The 18,790-nt window shown below is 51.0% G+C and overlaps 5 protein-coding genes across 5 annotated transcripts; 3 read left to right on the top strand and 2 right to left on the bottom strand.

Annotated features, from left to right (window-relative positions):
• Positions 1–1,541: 1,541 nt before the first annotated feature.
• EsH8_VI_001120 (uncharacterized protein) lies at positions 1,542–2,037 on the top strand (the record flags this gene model as incomplete). The annotated part of the gene is made up of 2 exons (XM_083272373.1): positions 1,542–1,654; positions 1,755–2,037. The coding sequence occupies 2 exons, from the start codon at positions 1,542–1,544 to the stop codon at positions 2,035–2,037; spliced, it is 396 nt and encodes a 131-aa protein (XP_083127547.1).
• A 2,673-nt stretch (positions 2,038–4,710) lies between these two features.
• Positions 4,711–6,497, top strand: EsH8_VI_001119 (uncharacterized protein; the record flags this gene model as incomplete). The annotated part of the gene is made up of 2 exons (XM_083272372.1): positions 4,711–5,118; positions 5,169–6,497. 2 exons carry the CDS (start codon positions 4,711–4,713, stop codon positions 6,495–6,497), a joined length of 1,737 nt encoding a protein of 578 aa, XP_083127546.1.
• A 1,518-nt stretch (positions 6,498–8,015) lies between these two features.
• EsH8_VI_001118 (uncharacterized protein) lies at positions 8,016–8,243 on the top strand (the record flags this gene model as incomplete). Its single annotated transcript, XM_083272371.1, has 1 exon — positions 8,016–8,243. The coding sequence occupies one exon, from the start codon at positions 8,016–8,018 to the stop codon at positions 8,241–8,243; it is 228 nt and encodes a 75-aa protein (XP_083127545.1).
• A 1,938-nt stretch (positions 8,244–10,181) lies between these two features.
• On the bottom strand, positions 10,182–12,154 carry EsH8_VI_001117 (fungal specific transcription factor domain-containing protein; the record flags this gene model as incomplete). The annotated part of the gene is made up of 5 exons (XM_083272370.1): positions 10,182–10,683; positions 10,735–11,328; positions 11,388–11,800; positions 11,860–12,059; positions 12,130–12,154. The coding sequence occupies 5 exons, from the start codon at positions 12,152–12,154 to the stop codon at positions 10,182–10,184; spliced, it is 1,734 nt and encodes a 577-aa protein (XP_083127544.1).
• A 1,884-nt stretch (positions 12,155–14,038) lies between these two features.
• On the bottom strand, positions 14,039–15,374 carry EsH8_VI_001116 (uncharacterized protein; the record flags this gene model as incomplete). The annotated part of the gene is made up of 5 exons (XM_083272369.1): positions 14,039–14,451; positions 14,507–14,571; positions 14,625–14,742; positions 14,796–15,165; positions 15,222–15,374. The coding sequence occupies 5 exons, from the start codon at positions 15,372–15,374 to the stop codon at positions 14,039–14,041; spliced, it is 1,119 nt and encodes a 372-aa protein (XP_083127543.1).
• Between the last annotated feature and the right edge of the window lie 3,416 nt (positions 15,375–18,790).

Here is an 18,790-nt window from a genome sequence, read left to right as displayed (position 1 = left end):
TCATGACTCTAGCCGGCTGCGGCCGCTCAAGCACTACCCCAACCAATGTCCGAGCTGCATATTTGCAGCGGAATGCATATTAATAAACTCGACATGTACACTGTGCTACGTACCTTGGGCAGAGAATAGACCCGATATGGTGTTTGAAGTCGTCGAGTTGTCCTTGGGCACTTTTGAGTACCTAAGACTAATACCAATCACTGCTGCGCTGCCTATGATGATGACCGACACCAATTGGATGGGCATATGATGTCCATTCTCTCAAGGCGCGAAGATCAGCAAACTTTCTTGTGTTACACATGTCTGACCATCCCCCGCCAAACCAGAATGTGAGCAGGTGTAAGCTCATCGTCGATGCAGAATCCGTTGGGTGGAGTGAAAGGAGTCATCAACCGACAGCAAATAAATCCGCCAGAACGATCAAGTACGACGGATTCCGGCGCCGGAAGCGGGGCAACAACCAAATTGTTGATCGGCAGTCGTTACGGCGCCGTGTCACCTTCGAAGTCTTCCGGTAGGAAGGATCCAAAGAGGCTGAGGTGAGCGCGGTCAGAATTGCAACCGGGGTAGTGATAGCTACACGGGCCAGTAGCACACATTACCCAATATAGGTGCTCTCTGAGAGGATTTATGGAGTGGCGTTGAAGTGATCGTATAAGAAAGCTGGTTTGGTCTGACGGGACGGCCCGAAATGCAGAATTCTACATCTTCCCAATCAATCTCCGCAGGGAGTCCGAGATGCCATATCGAGATTTCAAGACTGCAATAACTGGGCATACTTTAGCGCTGTGGTGTGCAAGGCGGCCGATAGGCCCCGTGATGATGCTTCTTCATCATCCGCAATGCCATTGTTAGATCGCTTGTTCGTGGCCCTTCCGGCGCCTCAACAGCTATCTCGCTCTGCTCCGAGGATCGCGGAGCTCTCCGGGGCGGTATATGGAGCCATTGAAGCTGATCTGCACCGGATTTCCCTTCCAAGCGCTGTGCGGATGTTATTGTATTGGTAGCATTTGTAAGCAGTTCCCTCGGCCAGGGCTTGGATCGGACCCGAGCGTCATTTTCAACGCCGCATTTGGGTTTGCCTCGGGATCGGGACGTCCGGATCCATCGGAGATCCCCAACACTCGTTGCCATCATTGGAGGGGACAACGCAGCGTAGAGCAAACAATATGGGGTAGGGAGCATTTGGGACAAGCAGTGCAGAGTTATGCAGCAAATGAGCGACGCGGATTTGTAGGCTCGCGGGAATCGGAGCGCGAGAAAGTGGTGCCCTAGCGGGATCAATCATGACACGACAACGAGACAGCCCACGGCTCTGAAATCAGACGTTTGATGGCGGACGATGAGGGTGATGCGGAGAGGCTGCTTAAAGAGCTCGCAGCCCGCATGTGCACGACCACTAGCGTCCTGAAGTGCATCCCCCAACGTGATTCGATTTGGAAAGTTGCAGGGAGAGTTTGATCACGGTGTGCAGCAAATCGAAGCCGAAGCTACTCACCTCACCTCACCTCACCTACCCAAGCCCGACGCCCGCAAACACCATGTTCGGCCGCGCCCTCCTCACGCTCGACAGCATTATGCTGCTCTTCGGCGCCTTCATAGCCGACTGGAACGAGACGCACATTCACAACCCGAACTGGCCTCCGCACGCCAAGTGAGTTCCCCCTCAGCCAAGAAGCAACTTCCCCAGAGTCGTGATGTCAGCCAGCATGAAGACAACGAGGTGGTGAGCTGACCAAACCAACCGCGCACAGGTTTCACAATGCGCAAACAATGACGCTCTCCTTCATCCTAGGCGTCGCGACTCTCTTCTTCACATGGCGGAATAACGCCTCCGCTGAGGCGGCCAAGGATTCGATCCGCACCGCGGGCTTCTTGGGGTCCATCTACTGGGTGGCCGGTTGGGCGTCGCTGCTGTACCCCGGCACCGACGGTCTGGACCCCGAGTACGGCGGGCCGGGATTCCCGCAGAAGTATCCCTTCACGGCGGCGATTGGATTGGCGGTGACGGGCATGTTTCTCGAGGGAGGCTTCTAGGCTGGGAATTAGGACCGTGATGAGCCCTACCTTACCTAGCTTAGGTAAGTTAGGGTAAAAAGACGTGACGGGAGCGGGAGGGGAGGACAAGGGGAAGTGGCATTGAAAGAGGAGACAGGGGGTTGTTATTTTTGGGATTCTACGTCGAAATTGAGGGCGACGTGGACTCCGGGCTGAGTGCGGAGGTTCTAGCTAATGCCTACGAATACATACCCTTTAAGCTGAGCCTCTCTCTCTACCGCGGCCTGTCGCCGCCCGCCGATGTCAGGCCAGCCTTGACTGATAATGCACCGAGGGACGGCGAGGATGAAGACGACACCCTCAATTTAGTGCCGGAAAGTGGGCGGTCAACGACACGGGCGCATGACCGAGTGGGCGGCGGAAGTGAGAGTGGCCCCCCGAGGGGGCGGTGCGTCCGGAATGGCATACCTCGGAGGGAGGCAGAGCGCAAAATAATGGAGAGAAAGGATTACGCAGAATCGGTTCTCTTCTTCAATCTGTCTAGGGCGACGTTTGTTTCAAAGTTTTGAACGATGTGGGCGTTATCCACCACCGCCGCCTTTGTTTCCGCCCATGTCCTTTGAGGGCGGGACGAGCATGGGAATTTTCTTGGGGGCATCCAGAATGACGTGTGCTGAGACTCTTGGGAGACAGGGGGTCGTGGGACGGAGAATTGGAGTTGGCTTTTGCTCGGGTTCGCCCCATGCTTCGGCGGCCGGCACAGAGCACACACACATACACATGCATGCATGCAAACAGGCACACGCGGTAACTTGAACTGGAATGGTGATGGCAGAACGGCGTCGTAAGACTGCGAGATCAAAAACGCTGAGCAGCAAAGGGTCTCGGCAACAGTTATCCGGTTAGCCCTGGGTGGCTTGAGCGAGTGAGGAGCCAATGCCTAGTGAATACAAACATCCTGCGTTACAGCCAAGTCTGTCAAGACTTTTTAGGGGGATACGGAAACCACCCAATTCCAAGCGGTCCCAAGCAGCCAAAAAGAACCTTGAATCCCATCCCTGAGGGGTGCAGTTGATCTTGCTCATCTGCTCTCCACTGCAGAGCTCAACAGCGAAGGCGATCGCGTGATGTGTTGCCGGACGAGTTGGGGAGAGAATGTCCGATGGACACGACTAGTGTAATAGACTAATGGCAGGCCGCAGCGGAGCACCCAACTTCGGGATGTGGAGACTGATGAGTGCTGACCCGTTGATGTGCTTTGAGAGTTTATGGACTGCTGCAAAATCCCACCTCTCACCTGCAATAACCCAGTCAGTTGCATGAGTTCTCACGGCAATAAGCAGTAAGAGGGTTTGCAGAACACCCCAGGTCTCGGCCATTGTGAGACCAGAATTCCCTTCGACACCACACACACACACAACTCGTGCGCGCGCACACTCAGCCAAAACAAGGCATTTTCATTTCTATGGGGTAACTAAGACAGGGCGCCTCGCAGGGCCGGCGGAACGTCCAGGAATGCAACGCGGCTACGACGGGATCAAACACAACGCACGACAGCACGGCGTCCAGCCTCCTGGACGGATGTACGTCTGCAAAACCCCTGGGTATCCAGTCTGTGACTGTACGTACGCAAGACCACTCTCGACCGTCTCCCCCGCCGTTGCAGGGCCCTGAGTGGGAAAAGCCTGAGCCACACCACTCACGGCCGGTTCAGATGACGGTCTCCACCAAGCTGACGACGACTGCACATCAAAGCAAGGATGACACAATCCCCAGCAACCAGTCAACCAGTGCGGTATAACAACTGGCAAACAAGTATCGAGAATGTGTACTCCCCCAGGACTCCGCCATGTCCCAAGAGCCAGCCAAGGGAGTCCCACTCCCCGCTGCCTCGACCGAGTTGGACCTGGGACGAACCGGGGATCATGGGTGAAGAGCATCAGACGCCTTGGGTTGAAGCCGCACTCCCGCTCCCTTCCCTCCAATCATTTTGGATGACGGCGAGTGGCTGTTTACTAGTACCAAGTGACATCGCATAACCGCACAGGAAGTAGACCGGAGGCGCCCAGAACGCTCAAGGCTGGGCCACATCCCGAATTCCCTGAAAACCACTGGGAGGGCCCCCTTTTCGATCGTCCTGCTGGAAAGGTCCGAGAGTGCTTTTGAATGACCGTCTGCCCATTCTTGTTCTCCCTTCCCAACCCTTTGGCCTTTGTACCCGATCAACCTTTTTAGCCTTTGTCTTTTCTCTTTGTTCGATTATTTTCTTTTCCTCGCCACCAGTAACCCCGGAAACAAACAATCACTTTAAGACCAGCGGCTGTCGGTTCATTCTCCCCGACGTAACCATCCCAGCTGTCTGGCGAGCAAACTTTTCTTGGCGGTTCGTGTCTCGACTGCCGGCTTGGCAAGGTACCACAACCAAACCGTTGTCGCATCGGCCACACTACCAACTGCCATTTTGGGAATCTGGTGTAATTGCTGAGGGATCACGAATACACCGGAATTGAATACCCAACGGATACGGACATATTTTCTGAGACTACTGAGAATAAGAGGGAAGGAAGGAAAAAAACTCACAAACAGCCGAACTAGCGATATTCACCGGTCGGCCCATCAACCCGCTCACCGACCGTGACGAATACGCCGGCACCCCAAAATCATCGTCACCTTTCGACGACATCACAAACCACTCGAATAAATTAACACAAAATGTCCAAGGAACTCCCCCATCACGAGAGGAGGTCTTCCTCGCCGAAGGCGTACGGCAGCGGCGGCCCTTTCGACCAGTGTAACCTGAGTTTCAAGACGCTCATCGGCTTCATCTCAACACGGGTCGTGCGTGGCGGCCCGCGGCTCATTATCCAGATCTTCTTGGCCGCCTTCTCACTCCTTCTTCTCGGCAGGTTCTTCACCTCGCCAACATCGACAGACACTCTCTTCAGTTCGGGGTCAAGATGGTCCTGGTCACCATTTGGCAAGAGCGAAAACAACGAGGAGGTCGGTTTTGGTGGCCCCGGCGGAGTGAGAGTAGTGACTTTCGGCTCGCCCGATATCGCAACACCATCGACAATGAAGGACTCTAAAGCTAAGGGCTGGACCGAGATGCTCTGCGAGGAGGTGCGTCACATCCCATGTCCTGAGGATTCCACTTTGCTAACAAATGCCAGCTCCGCTGCACTTCTCACCAATCCTTCGTGCCTTTGACCAGCTTGCCCTCGCAGGCCATGACATCCAACGAGCACTACAAGCACACCATCCAAAAGGTGACTGACGAGCTCAAGGAGATCAAAGCGCCTGGCTACGACTTCGACTTCCTGCTCGAGCAATTCCCCCTCTCCGAGTCCATCGCCGACCTGAAGTCCCAGATCGACCAGTTCCTCGCCCAGCCTCAGCCGCAGGACTTGCCCAAGGAAACCATCTGGGTCTTCAGCTTCGGCACCTGGGACGTCTGGACTCTGGCCACCCTCCCGCGGGAGTTGGGCCAGGGCATCATCGACGCCGCCGTCAGCAACCTCTTCGCCCAGGTCGAGCGCCTGTACCAGGCCTCCCTCGACACCAGCTCCGTCGCCTTCTCCGACTTCTGGGCATACCAGGATGCCTCGCTGATTGACAAGCTCAACAATCTCGACAAGGAGGGCGGAAATATCGATCAGCGGGAGGTGGAGAACTTCCGCGTCATCGTCCCTGAGCTGTTCGACGTCTCCCTCACGCCCGGGTGGCACGCCCAGCGCCCCGCGCCGCCGAAGCCCCATACCAAGGCCGAGCAGATGACCAACGCGGCGCACCTCACCCAGAGATGGAACTCGGAGGTCCAGGGCCGGATGGACGAGTGGATGCGCACCGCCGACCCGCAGCCGGCGGACGGCGAGGAGAGGGGCAAGTTCGGCTACGTCCCGGCGAGCCAGCGGGCCGCCGCCCGCATCCGTCGCGCCCGCGCCGAGAGCGGCCTTGAGGCCCCTCGCGAAGACCAGGCTCTGCGTGTGCCATTCCCGCGCCGCGCGGCCGCGCAGGTGGACTCGGCCAGCTTCGTCAGGGAGGCCATCATCGAGAAGCAGATGCGCGACTACAGGCTTACCGACATGACGGGCCGCGGCAACAGGACCGACGGCGACCAGGGCAGCATCTTCTTCGCCGAGACTTGGACCCCCTGCATCTGGGCCAAGACGTCCGAGACCCCCCAGATCACCGGCGGGTACTCTGCCTGCGACAAGCCCGAGGACTACCTCTTCCACTCGCCGTTCACGCTCAGCGAGAGGGCGATTCGCGAAACGGCGAGGATCGTCGCCTCCGAGACGCGGAGCAGGCTTGCCTTTGTCGACCCTGTCGATGAGACGGACGCCGAAGAGGCGGAGGCGGAGGGGCAGGAGCGGCCGGCGGCGAAGAAGGTCAAGAGGCACGAGCGTAGGAGCGAGCTGGGTGCTTTCCAGCGTGTCCTTCGCCCGAACCGTGCCATGCGTCTTGTCGATGCCGCGTGTCCTACTTTGGACGTCTGCTGAGCTTGTTTGAGCATCATGAACAAAACCTTTTCCTTTTTTCTTTTTCTTTTTTTCTTTCCGGGGTGATGGACGGGTTGGCTTTGGCATTTCACGGCATCGGCATTGGCGTTGGGGTTTGGGTAACAAACAGGTCATGACACATGATCAAGGGTCCAACAAAGCGATTGGACTAGATGGAGTTCAGGTTAAAACAGATACCGGGGATAACCCCCAAAGAGCCATAGCAAATGGCATTTTTCATTGAGTCAATAAGATTCCAGATCACATCGTGTGGCCCGCCTCCGCTGTGTTGATTTTCTTCCAGTTGTTCAGCAATACAGCTTCAAGTTCCCCGTCCAACAGGTCAATCCCGGCCCTGGCCCCGCATCGTCAAGGTTGGGAAGAAGCGCACCCTCGATCCAGTGATGCTGAGTGCGCAGCCCAGCCCCGGGACGTCGGGTTTTGGTAAAACTAAAAGGCCCCGTTAAAGAACACCAAGACATCTCTGGGGCGACCGAGCGAGCGATTATTCGTTGCAGACCGTAAACAGTAGCGCAGTCCTAGAAAACTGGAGCGCTGGGAGGGTATCGAGATGCCATGAATGGGCGCAAGTTGGCGTAAAACAAGGGATGGTAACTTGTACAGTTCGTGAGTCTTGCAGTCGGAAGGGAAATGCTATTATGGCGGGTACATCGGTAGAGCGAGCTTCCGATGGAATAGCTAGTGGACATTCATTACTGGCGAGATCCATGGTGCCCAGTACGAAGACATCGCGCCTTGTTAATTGGTAGGTTTGTAATTAAGGAGCATTTCTGCCTCGAGGGATTCGGACACAACTAGGCAACAGTTGCCCCTTCCTGTCCGTCCACTGTCAGGCACTTGAGCTGCATGTATGAAGGTGTCTGTTACGTAGACAGATCGGCCCCAAGCAACCACTTGTGAGGGGGAAAAATTGGGCTTGGGACTTCACGCTTGAAAAAACGCAAAGTTTGGCCGAATACGCCCTTTCTCGCATCTCCTTTAGCTCTCGTCAGATATATTCGTCCCATTCCCATTTTCCCAATCAGAACCCAGAACGATCACAGCACTACTCAGGCCTAACAGCATTCCCAAGATGTCCACATCTGCCAATGAACTCGAAAACGAGTTTATCATAATTTATATGCTCACCAAACCCACCGTGGAAGAAGAAAATGCCTTCGTAGACACCATCTCGCAGACACAAGAAGACCTCGATAATGACTACCGCAAGCCGCAAATGTACCGTGGGAATTGGACGAGGACGGCACTGTTTAGAATGACCTCCTACGCCTGTACAATAAACTGATAGAGGAGTAGAACGAGACCGGTGGCTTCTACTTCTTTGCCGACCCTAAGCGCGTCGAGAATGGCTGGGTCATCCTCGCACAACGCAACGAATATACCCTGTGCTATTCGCCAGAGGCTTGTGCGCAGTTAAGCAAGCTCTACGAGGATAATGGCATTGGGATGCCAGAGAGTAATAGGGCCAAAATGGAAATGGAAACAATCGGGTATCACATGGTGGATGAGTTGATTACTCGAGGTGTAGCATGGGGCCGCCAGCCGGGTCCAGAGTGGAAGGCGAGCTTTTCGAACTTGGAAATCGGGAACATGAACATGGACGAGCTGGTAGAGTTAAGTGGCGAAGAAGTTCACGCCCTGCAAGATGCCGATTGGGACAAGCAGCATTTTCTGAAGAGGCTCAAGGAGGAGATCGAGAAGTGGAAAGAAAATGGACGTTGGTAGATTGTGATCATAAAAAAGTATGTTCCATAATAAAGCTGGCCCTATGCTTTTTGGCAAGTGCCGAGAAAGAAAATAAACAGCACCTAACTCAACTCCTAGAGAATCTCACTGGGATCGGACGACGTGAGACAATCTCAAGCTGAATCGGTTCCCGTCCCCACCCTTTTCTCGGCCTCGTCTGAATGGGAGTGATTTCTCGCTTGTAGATTCCCCTCTTGGTCGCCGAGCGCGCAGTCCCGCATGTCGCAAAGAACGAATCGCCAAAGGCTTGGCAGTCCGTATCCGTAAAGTTCTTGGGCAGATTTGTGCAGAGCTCGTTGTTGTTGCTAAGAATGCCGCCTTTTTGACCGCAGAGCTGTGGCCCGCCGGTTTGGACGACCGAGTTGGTGATGTGTGTTCTGCAGCGGCATTGTATGTCGCCTTGCTGTGCTTGAGCCAGCGCGAAACTATGGTCGGGTTAGTTGGAGTTCAATCGGCACAGGGTATCCGACGAGGGTAGATCTTACATTATAGCGAACACAAGGATAGACAAGATGTTCTTCATTTTGTGAGTGGTCAGATGTAACTTGGCTGTGTCGAGTCTTGGACATAATCCGCGGGTGGTGTCGATAAGCCTTTATACGCGGTGATCAAACTTGTGGCCAACTTGGCATACGTGTGCAGCAATCGTGGACAACCTCAACATGGAACGAACCGCCGTATCGACCAGGCCACGTAAAGTGGGAGGAGGCGGCTCCTGACTCGCTGTCTCTGCGAGTTATTCCAGCTGTCAAGCATCTGATGTGACCTGAAAATGGCAGTGGTCGTCACGGACACGCCGACTTGGAATCTGTCTGTGTGCTCGTCGTCTCAAGTCTGGCCGCGTCCGTTCAGGCAAAGTAAGGATTGACCGCTAAATCGGGATCGGGTTTTGCTTTTCAAACTGTCGGCCGGTTCGGATGACGTGAGCTAATCAATGTCAGACGACGACGCTGGTGTTCCAGATCCTAGCCCGTGTTTCATGATTAAAAGGGGCATCGTTGCCGGCATATTATTTCTCTGCCCGGCGGCATGAATCCATGGATGATGGGGAAAGCTCAGACAACTAAAGGACTTTGATTGACTAGATCTAAACTTTGAGGCCATTTAATGGTTCTTGGGGAAATAATTGGCCTATAAAAAACGACGGTTCGGATCCTCCTTGCTATCCAAGGAGCGCGGTCCAAACCATGTAAGAACCTTGACTGACATTCGCGTACGCGTCACTGAACTGACAGGTTTCGAGTCGGACCGATCCAAAACAGTTGTCTACCTGCAGAAAACATTTGTCGCGCTAAAAAAACACTTTTGAGGGAAATGGTATATGTTCAATGCTGCCATTGCCCAAGTTGGACATGCTGAAGTCATGATTCCATCATGCTAAAGGTCGCAGCTCGGACGGCTCTGCTGGTCTCTTTGCCTTGGTCAGAACACTTTGGCAAATGGAAACCGTTTTACCAGAATGAAAGTTAAGGCTTTTCAAGGTACTCTGCACGCGACCAAGCTTTGGAAAGAGCCCTCCCAAAGTCAATAAGGTTAGGTGAATTTACCAAAACCTAAGAAAGTCTGGAAGGTTGAATTCCCTGCCGATCGGGAATGCCTAAATTGGAGAACTATTCTTAATTGGGAAAACCTCAGATCATGGCATCTCTCAAAATCTCCCAAAAGTAGCCTTGCATCTTCTGTGGAGCTACCCAAGTTGAAAAGTTCGCTGGAATTTCAGCACTTGAGTATTAAGGCTTCACTGCCCTCTATTTATGACTGCTAAAGCAAGCAACGTGAGGGCCCCAACAACGGTTGAGCAACAAGGGCAAAGGCTGAAAGGCCTACCTGAGTAACTAGATAGCGAGGTTGAAATACTGTTCACAAAAGGCTCATAAGCGCTGTCTAAGAGATGCTAGGTAATGCGAGGGTATTGGTTCATTCTAGATCAAGCGACATGTTGGAAGAACCCGCAACAGGGTACGGATCGTCACCACCGTCCCAAAGAAGACTGAGAATTAAATCTTCTCCGCCGGTCCCTGCAAAATCAAAAGCAGACAAGGAGTTTAAAACACCTCCTGCTGCAGCGCTTTGAAAAAACGAACTCTGGCCGTCATTGTTGCCGTCGCCAAAGCCATTACTTTGCCGCGAAGTCTCGTCGGCCTTGACTGCCTCGGGGCTCTCAACCATGTTTAACGAAAGAAGTTGTTCAACGTAAGGAGCACTCTGATTATGGTCGCTCGGTGAGTTATTCTTGAACGCGTCGATGGCTTGGGAAAAACTCATAAGTAGTCGATGATACTGCGCTGCTTGCGGACTCAAGTGACCCAAAAAGTCGAGTACCCGCAATGCGTTGTGAAAGGCTCTTCCCCGACTTTGGGGCGCGTCAGGGTCTAGAAGAGAGAAGCCCAAGATTAATCCTGCCGCAAATAGCCATGCCCTGCAACTATGTTAGTATGTACAAAACGCAGCATAAACTTTGGTCACCTACTTGAGTATGCACATGTTGCCCATTATGGTCCGGGAGTCTAACGCATCGGAGCACATTTCTGCCATGAAAACCGCGGAATCCACACAGACGTTGGACAGCTCAGCAATCCTCTTCTCTTCCTCGCTTGTGATGTCAACATGACGACTGTCTGAGGACGACATCTCGGTGTCTAACTGAGACATGATGTGTTGTATCAGAAACTCTCGCGTGGTCAAGCTGATACCGAAGTAGTATGTGCAAGCAACGTGGATATTCCCGATGACTATCTCTCGGCTGTGAGAGCGGTGGGACTGAGCTGATCCTTTACGAGGACGCTGACGAAGAGCAGGTGGCAAACTCTTGCTCCAGTCTCTGATCTCATCTAGGAACCGCTCTGCTCTTATCAATCCAAGTTGAGATTCCTCGGTGAGTTTGTCAACAATTCGATTCAAAATAGCAGCAAAAGCGCACGCCGCATCGACAGTTTGGTTTCGGTGTCGAGTACTTGTCATTGTGGAATTTTCCCTCGGCCGGCAAGGCGCAATGCTGGTGGGCCTGCCAAGAATTGAGCTGCAAACAACATCGAATAGACGAATGCTGCTGTCAATGCGAGATCTGTGCTCGGTGTTAGTAATGTCTTTTGTTTCGCAACCGGAAGATGGGCAATACTTTACCTCAAACTCCGCTCATCCTCCGAAAGGGACTGAAATTGGTGCGCCATGTGTAAACCCATAACAGAAGCTGCCTTGGTTGCAACCCCAAGATACATGAACGCCGAGTTACGGCGACACGCCCCAAACATGTAGAATGCCATAAGAACAAAGCCACGGGCGGTATCAAGAGTCGGGTCACTCAACATGCCTTGGAACGACAGTCTGCGTGCCTCGGAGAAGTACCGGAAGGCTTTGGGCGAGTCGCCGGGCTGTCCACGGCACTGGGCACCAACTGCAATCATCATGTACAAACACAATAGACCATCAGAGTCGACTGCAGAGTTGTCTTGCCCTAGACTATTCTGAGGCGACTTAACCATAGCCAGCAGGCGATCAATTTCAGATTCATCAAACAAGTCTAAGAGACCGCTGGACTGGAACCCGTTAGCCTCTTACATCCACGACGCACCACGCCTGGGTGTTGTCCACTTACTGCGTCTAGGAAGCGTTGCACAAGAATTCGCCTTTCTCCATCATCTATGTCATCTTTGAAAATTCCAGGCTGCTGTACGGGCACTTGTGCCTCAAACATGCGGTGGCAACCATGACTTATCGCAAAGCCTGGGCCAAGAATGTTCAAGCTTCCTCGGAGGTATTGCAAAAATGCTATGGCGGAAGCGTTTCCGACAAAGACTGAAAGTCTCCAATGTTAGTCAAGGTGCGTTTAAATGGAAGAATAATCACTCAGCCAAAGCCTTAGTACCTTTTTCTCCACTGCAAGTATACATCATGACAGGCCGCGGACCTGATGGCGTTTTTGTCTTTTGTAAAGTTATGGAGCCTCGAGGGCCATCTCTATCATTCGAGACGGCCTCTTCATGCTGACGGAGCAACGGAGAGATTCTATCATGCCTCTGCGTGTCTGAACCAGTTAAGCTGTCTTGTTGCGAATGAGGATGGGATTGATGGGTTGTGCGACGGGTTCTGACGTGTTGAGAATAAGTGCAAGAAACACCAATCCCGCGATTAACACAAGGTTTGCATGGTTGAACTGCGTCGCAGCGCTTCTTGGTCGCTCGGCAGGCAATACAAGCCCTGGTGGATCGCTTCCGATCTTCGGCTCTCACTGGCGGCCGCGGCATGTCGCCCAGATTACAGGCGATGCGGTCGGTATCTCGGCTACGGATCGGGAGTTGTGGACCCAGCTCAGTTGCACAACACAATGATGCAACGTACCGTACCGGACCGATGAGCTATGGTGCAATTGCCGCCGACTCTTTCGAATGGAAATGAGTCGAGTCCATCGGGATGAAATTGTATTGCAATGGGCAATGTTCAGTAAGATATTATCTGCTATCTCAGAAGCCACGAACCTTGTGTGAGTAAGCAGATAAGCAAAGTAAACATACGTAATTGGAGATAAGCTTATCGACCAGTAATTAGTTGGTCCATTCCATCTCCAACCAGATTCGGGCCCAAGAAACTTTGTGGGTGCTCGGGCCGAACACCACTTTAATCAGTCATCCCAAACAGGATTTCGTCAAAATCGCCTAGAAGCCGAGTGCTCAGTATCGGATGGTATCCTGGGCGCATAGTCCTTTGCACATAGTCTCTGAACCAATTTCATCTTACCAAGGGTTTGACTACTTGACTATGGCCTTCTATCCTCTCACATTGAACGAAGAATTGATTCCCACGAGCTCTCCCGGTGTGATTATCGCCTATCTTTCTACATTGTTGACGAATGGATTTCGGCCCTGGAAGGGTGGGGGTTGGCGTTAAAGGTTGTCGCCTTTGAAGCAAATCTACCTATTAATATATGTAAAAACGTGGAGGAAGTGACAAATCGAAGAAAATATACAGTAGCTTCCAGGAAAAGTTAAAGCTGTTGCGATCATATTTTGCACAGGCGGCTTGGCTGTCAAGCTTATCCGCCAGCCGACTACTGCCGACAAAGGCGCCGTTCAAGCCGAAGAAACTGCACCATCACTTTATATACTGCCATTCGCAAGCTGCCTCGTGGAATATGTGGCATGAACTCGAATTCTAGAGGAGTTATTGATGTGAAAACAATGAATCCGTTTCGACGTATTTTTATTTGCTAGACTGCTAGCGTTCAGTGTTGTACATCCTCACTTCCGAAGCTGGTCAGACACTGTTTATCATACTAACTAGCCTGATTTTCAGTTCGAGGAACATAAGATCCACGTTAAAATCGCCACTCCGTCCATTTACTCCTTGGGATTATCCAACCTGGTAGAGATTAAACTTAGACTGAGCCCAGTGGTAAGGATTTGGTCCATCACGTATAGTGGTCCATCTATAATTCTTGTTTCATACTGACCAGCCAATGGCAATTCGCAGAAATAAAACATATATGAGCATAGTGCAGTCTCTATCCAATTCATTGTATTTATAGAGATAAGTATTCAAGGTGGAATGTTGTCCGAAAATCCCTGAGTAATCAGAATATGTTGGTAAGAGTTGACGAATAACGTCAGAGATTTAAGAAACAAGGGACTTCTCGGATACATTACAAGCAATTCAATCGTTCCAGAACCAATTGGAGCAATAAGGAAATCATTCGAAGGTTTGAGCGTCTTTGTGAGAAACCAGGGTATCTTGTCAAGTGGTTACTCAAAGGCGAATCAGCTTGTGATAGCGTCTTTTTATTACACCATACGGTTCATGCGATCCATCTGATCCATCTCAAAGCTCTCATTATGCCCATCAACGTCACTTCTCGTATCATATTGCACCACAATCTCATTCGTCATGACGATTTTGCCGAACTCCGGTTTCGACGCAACTCCTGGTGCATTCTCGTCGCTCTTGTCGTCCGCCAGTCTATCCCACTTTCTCCTGATGGAACCTTTGCGAGTTGAGGTCGTCACAGTCACGGTATTGCTGCGGGCGAGGCCGCCACCCAAGCGAGATCCATTGGTACGGGTGCCGGAAGAGCCGTAATACTTGCGAGCACTGCTCGCGACATCTCTGACTAGAACGCGGAGGACGGGAATAGAGGCCGCCATGATGGTGACACCTGACTCGCAGGTTCCCCAGATGACGAGATCACTACCATCATCTAATGTGCTTGTGTAAGTCATATGATCGTATATGGAACCTGCAGAAGAACTCACAAGTAAAGTCTCCCGAGAGAAGAGTAGGAATTGTAGAGCATTTGACAATTGCGGTTGCTCCAGCGCTATACAGGCCCAAGTTAGCAGATGGAAACATGGCGGGCAATTATAGACCTACAGAAGACCCATACTCATGGCGACTCCAACGCCGATCTTCTCCTGTATCTTCATCTGAAGACCCCAAATCAACTTCCAGGGTAGCAAGGCGAGAAGAATATCCATCAAAGCAGAGTAACCTAGGGAAAGGTCAGCAATAAGTTAGGGGCGGTTACATTGAGTCCATACTTACCCCCGGCGAAGACACCGTAGTATGCTGCAACCTTAGGATCCCAGCAAAATCCAGGGGTCTGCGGCAGCCAGTTCTTTTGAACTGGAGTGCATTGTACCCAGGCGGCTAGCGCATTTAAACCCATAAACAGATTCATGGAGATAATTGCGGCCCAAATCAGGTATCTTGTCCATCCCCTTTCCTCGATGCGAAGAAGTGTCATGGCGAAAGAAGTCTTGCTCCATACCGCCGCGCTAATCGAGATGCTACTTATGATGTTGCCGTTGAGACCAAGCGATGGGAAATTGACGGGGTTAATCTGATAGACATGTTTGCCAAAGCCGAGGGAAACGTTGACCGAGGTCATTGCTGACGCAACAAGTAATGCAACCTGATGGACCGTAAGTAAGAAGCCAAGTTCATGAAGTGGAAAGGCTTCGAACTTACCCAAGATGCTATGAGCACATGGTCATCCCACCAAAGTCCACTGTGCTTTTTAAACTTGCAGTAGACCCTCAGACAGAGGAACAGTAGCGAGGCCCCAACCTGGGACCAGACCACGGCGTTGATCGTCGGGCCATAGTCCTCTGGTCGCACCATTTGACTAGCCAAATGAAATGGTTGTTGCACGCAACCGACGTGCCAGACGTGGAAAAGTAGGAGAAAACAGACCAGCCGTTGAGTAGTGAAGTCGCAAAAGCGCTCCAAGAATATCAAAGAGCGTCAAAGCAACGAGCGAAGGACATCACAAAAGGAAGCCAGCACAAAAAAGGAAAGTGAAGATTGAAAGACATAAAACGTGCACCCACTCAAAGTGTGGGGGATGACATCTGTGATATGGTATCTACCCACCACCGTTAGCCCGGTTCATTAGGTGCAGTTCTCGTATACTGGGGCAAGGGAGACAGGCTGGGCTCCCTGGCAGCATGCAGTGCCGGCGATCTACTGGTAAGGATGAGACGATGATCACGCAAAGGTGTTGGCGGGATGTAGGGTCATCCCCAGTTTTGTGTAGGGAACCCGGGGTATAGAGACGGTATTCTAGAAGAACGAAGGAAGATTCCATCGTAGACTCCACGAGGCTGCTTGTGTTGTGTCAGGAGTGCGGAGCCATTCAGCTGGAACTGGCGAATGCCGGTGTGCAATCATCGACCAACTGTCGCGTGGCACCATGCGGCCGTCCGTGTCCGTGTTCTGAGGGGACGAACGAACCAACGGAAGCAATGACTCGAAGCCAAACCGATTTTGGTCGTGTTTTCTGTCAATCCTGCACCGACAATGCCTCCCGACCGGAAGATGGGCTCTGTGACATGTCAGAGAGAACCGGTGGTCTTGCTTTTTGTGGCCCGGATGAAGCGTGTCGAGAAACATTTTCGCAACTAGTGTAGTTGGTATATGCCGAAAGCGAAGTGGCCCCATATTGGCCCAAACCGTCTTGGATAGACTGCGCCTTTCGTCTCCGTTAAACTATTCTCCTCCACCATTGCAGGGATATATGAGGTGATAATCTCCCTTGGCGCAGTAGTCAAAAATTTAACTGATGATTAAGGTTACTTACGCGAGCGTTCAGTTGGAAGCACACGCGAGCATTTCAGATGCTCTAGACGGGATGGCAACGACAGACGCTCAGCCCTTGAAGCATATATACAACGGCTTTGTGTACCGGTGCGGGCGAGTGTAGAATCCTGCACAGAGCCTGGCAGAATTCCTCGTTGCATTTCCAGCCCTACGTTGACTTTCTCCGACTCTCTTCCTCCTACTTCAGCGGTCAATTCGGTATCGGTGCAAGGATTTCCCCCGAGTCAGCACTACCAAAGCAGCAACCCACCGCCCTGAGTGCTGATCAGCCGGTAATGCATAAGGGACGCCGTCTCAGAATGTCAATGCGGACTGAAATACCCCCGCTCATTCGACGGGGTCAGCATGTTGCCAAGACCTTTACTCTAGGCCAATCGTAGCGTAGGGCTGGGCAATGAACCTGGTCGTGGATGTTTCAACTGATGTATTTCGTCACTGCTGCTATTTAAGGGTAAACCACCGCGTCCCACATCTTCGGTATAGCCGCTCTATTTAATCCAGGCATGTAGCTTGTTCATTGAGGTTTCAACAAAATAATTTCTCAAGTTATTCCGTGCTTTGGAGTTTTTCCATCTAACCTCAGTCGAGTTCCGTTTTCGTCGTCAAACGATGTGAGAGTGGAAAATCATAAGGTCGAATGGGTAGCCTTCGAGACAAAATTAAGGTTCTGTCCCCCACGCTCACCATAACAAAACCTTTTCTATTCATCCGAACCTATCTGCAGGTAAATAGTTCTATAATCTTTGATACAATGAAGTCCGGCCATGGTGATTACAATAATGTTGCGGTTAAAAGGATGGGTTGCTCACTTCCAAGTATACCAACCAGTACATCATGGCCTAGGAAAGAGGGATATCCCATGGTATCTTTGCAATACATATTTCCAATCATAACCAAGAAGCTGAATACGGCAATTCGCGACATTACTCATGCCGTTCACCACAAATCTGACATGCACCAAAATTGACGTCATGACGCATCCAAAAGAGTAACGAGTCATGCAACAAACTTGTTTTGCAAGACCTTATCACCAACATAACAATCCCCATAACCAGAAATTCCTTTTCTGTTTTCATAGTTGAAATGAAGGATCTCGAGAAGTCTCGGCTTTATGCGGTCCTCTTCTCCACTGCAAGTGTGTGACATATCGCTTGCCCATTCTCTATGGTTCAACTTCGACCACGCCCAAAACTTTTTCTTACAGTTATGCTAACTTCCATTCTTGACATGGAGTTCAGATAATCTATTGTATTCTATGTCTTACCGGGAAATACCTTTAGTGATCTGGTTGAACAGAGAACGGGCCAATCGAATGTATTACCAGGGATGTCCACCAGCTCCTCCATGATTTCAAATAGAACTAATGCCATACTATAAAATTTTGAGGAATAGTAACTCGGATAATTCCCAGGTTTTATATCTCTGGTTGAATTTCTACTCCGAATTGGCGTTGGGCGAACCCTCTGCTGTGATCAAGTATGTATGCAATGGTCTCGTGTTGTATTGACATCAAATTCACCGAGCAACATGCTGCCGAATCAACCAAAATAGGTTAAACACATATTTTCATCTCAGAAGGGTCTTTACTAAATAATTTAAATATATTGTTAGTTTATGGAAGCGCCTAGCACAGTCGAATGATCACCAGAGAGAATTTAGATGAGCGAAGGAGATTCAGATAATCTTACCTCTCACCGAGGATTCTTTCTCTTCCAAAAGCGCTTGATTTGAACCGTTTCTTGTTTTTGTAATAACATCAAATATGTCAATGGGTCGGTCGATAGTCTCGGGTGACTTGGACTAGCTCTCAAGCCTTAAATATGATACCCTGACAGCCGCATTAAGCAACTGGGTCTAACCCGCTGAGATTTTAAAGTGGTTCGGTGTACATGTATATTCAGGCAGAGAAGACGAAGGACATCCAGAAGAGCTTAGTGTAACTACTATCAGACATTGCATCTCTCAGGTACTCAATAGCAATAGTCATCAGTTTTTGATACAACCTCGCTGCGCGAAGTCAACAACAACCATACGCTCCCGAACCGACCTGTTTACAATTTCACCATTTCAACATTCTAACCAGATCACGGCGATATGGCTCATACTCCATCGTTATATGCTATTGCCGTCGTCAGTTGATAGCTACATCTCTATTGGTGCTCCTCATCTTAAATCAACCTCCAAACTTGAATAAATTTGCAACCTACTTTGACGTTGAACGTTAACATATCTATTATTAGCCTGCGTTCCATCGTGTTTTGAATCTCGCAAATTTTCAGGGGGGTTGGCTCTGAAAATCTTATTATTTATTGTTTGTGCCAATGCTTGTATTTTCAAAATGTCACTCTCTTCTTTGTACGTACCTAAGCTTCCAGGATCCCAGGTATAGAATAAGTGTGTTCCGCTCTTAATAATGTAGGATCGTGTACATAAACGTA

Source organism: Colletotrichum jinshuiense, chromosome 6 (genome assembly GCF_051148585.1).
Source record: "Colletotrichum jinshuiense chromosome 6, complete sequence".
Lineage (NCBI taxonomy): Eukaryota > Fungi > Ascomycota > Sordariomycetes > Glomerellales > Glomerellaceae > Colletotrichum > Colletotrichum jinshuiense.
The sequence above is the reverse complement of the archived record's forward strand: the minus strand, read 5'-3'. Positions and strand labels throughout refer to the sequence as shown.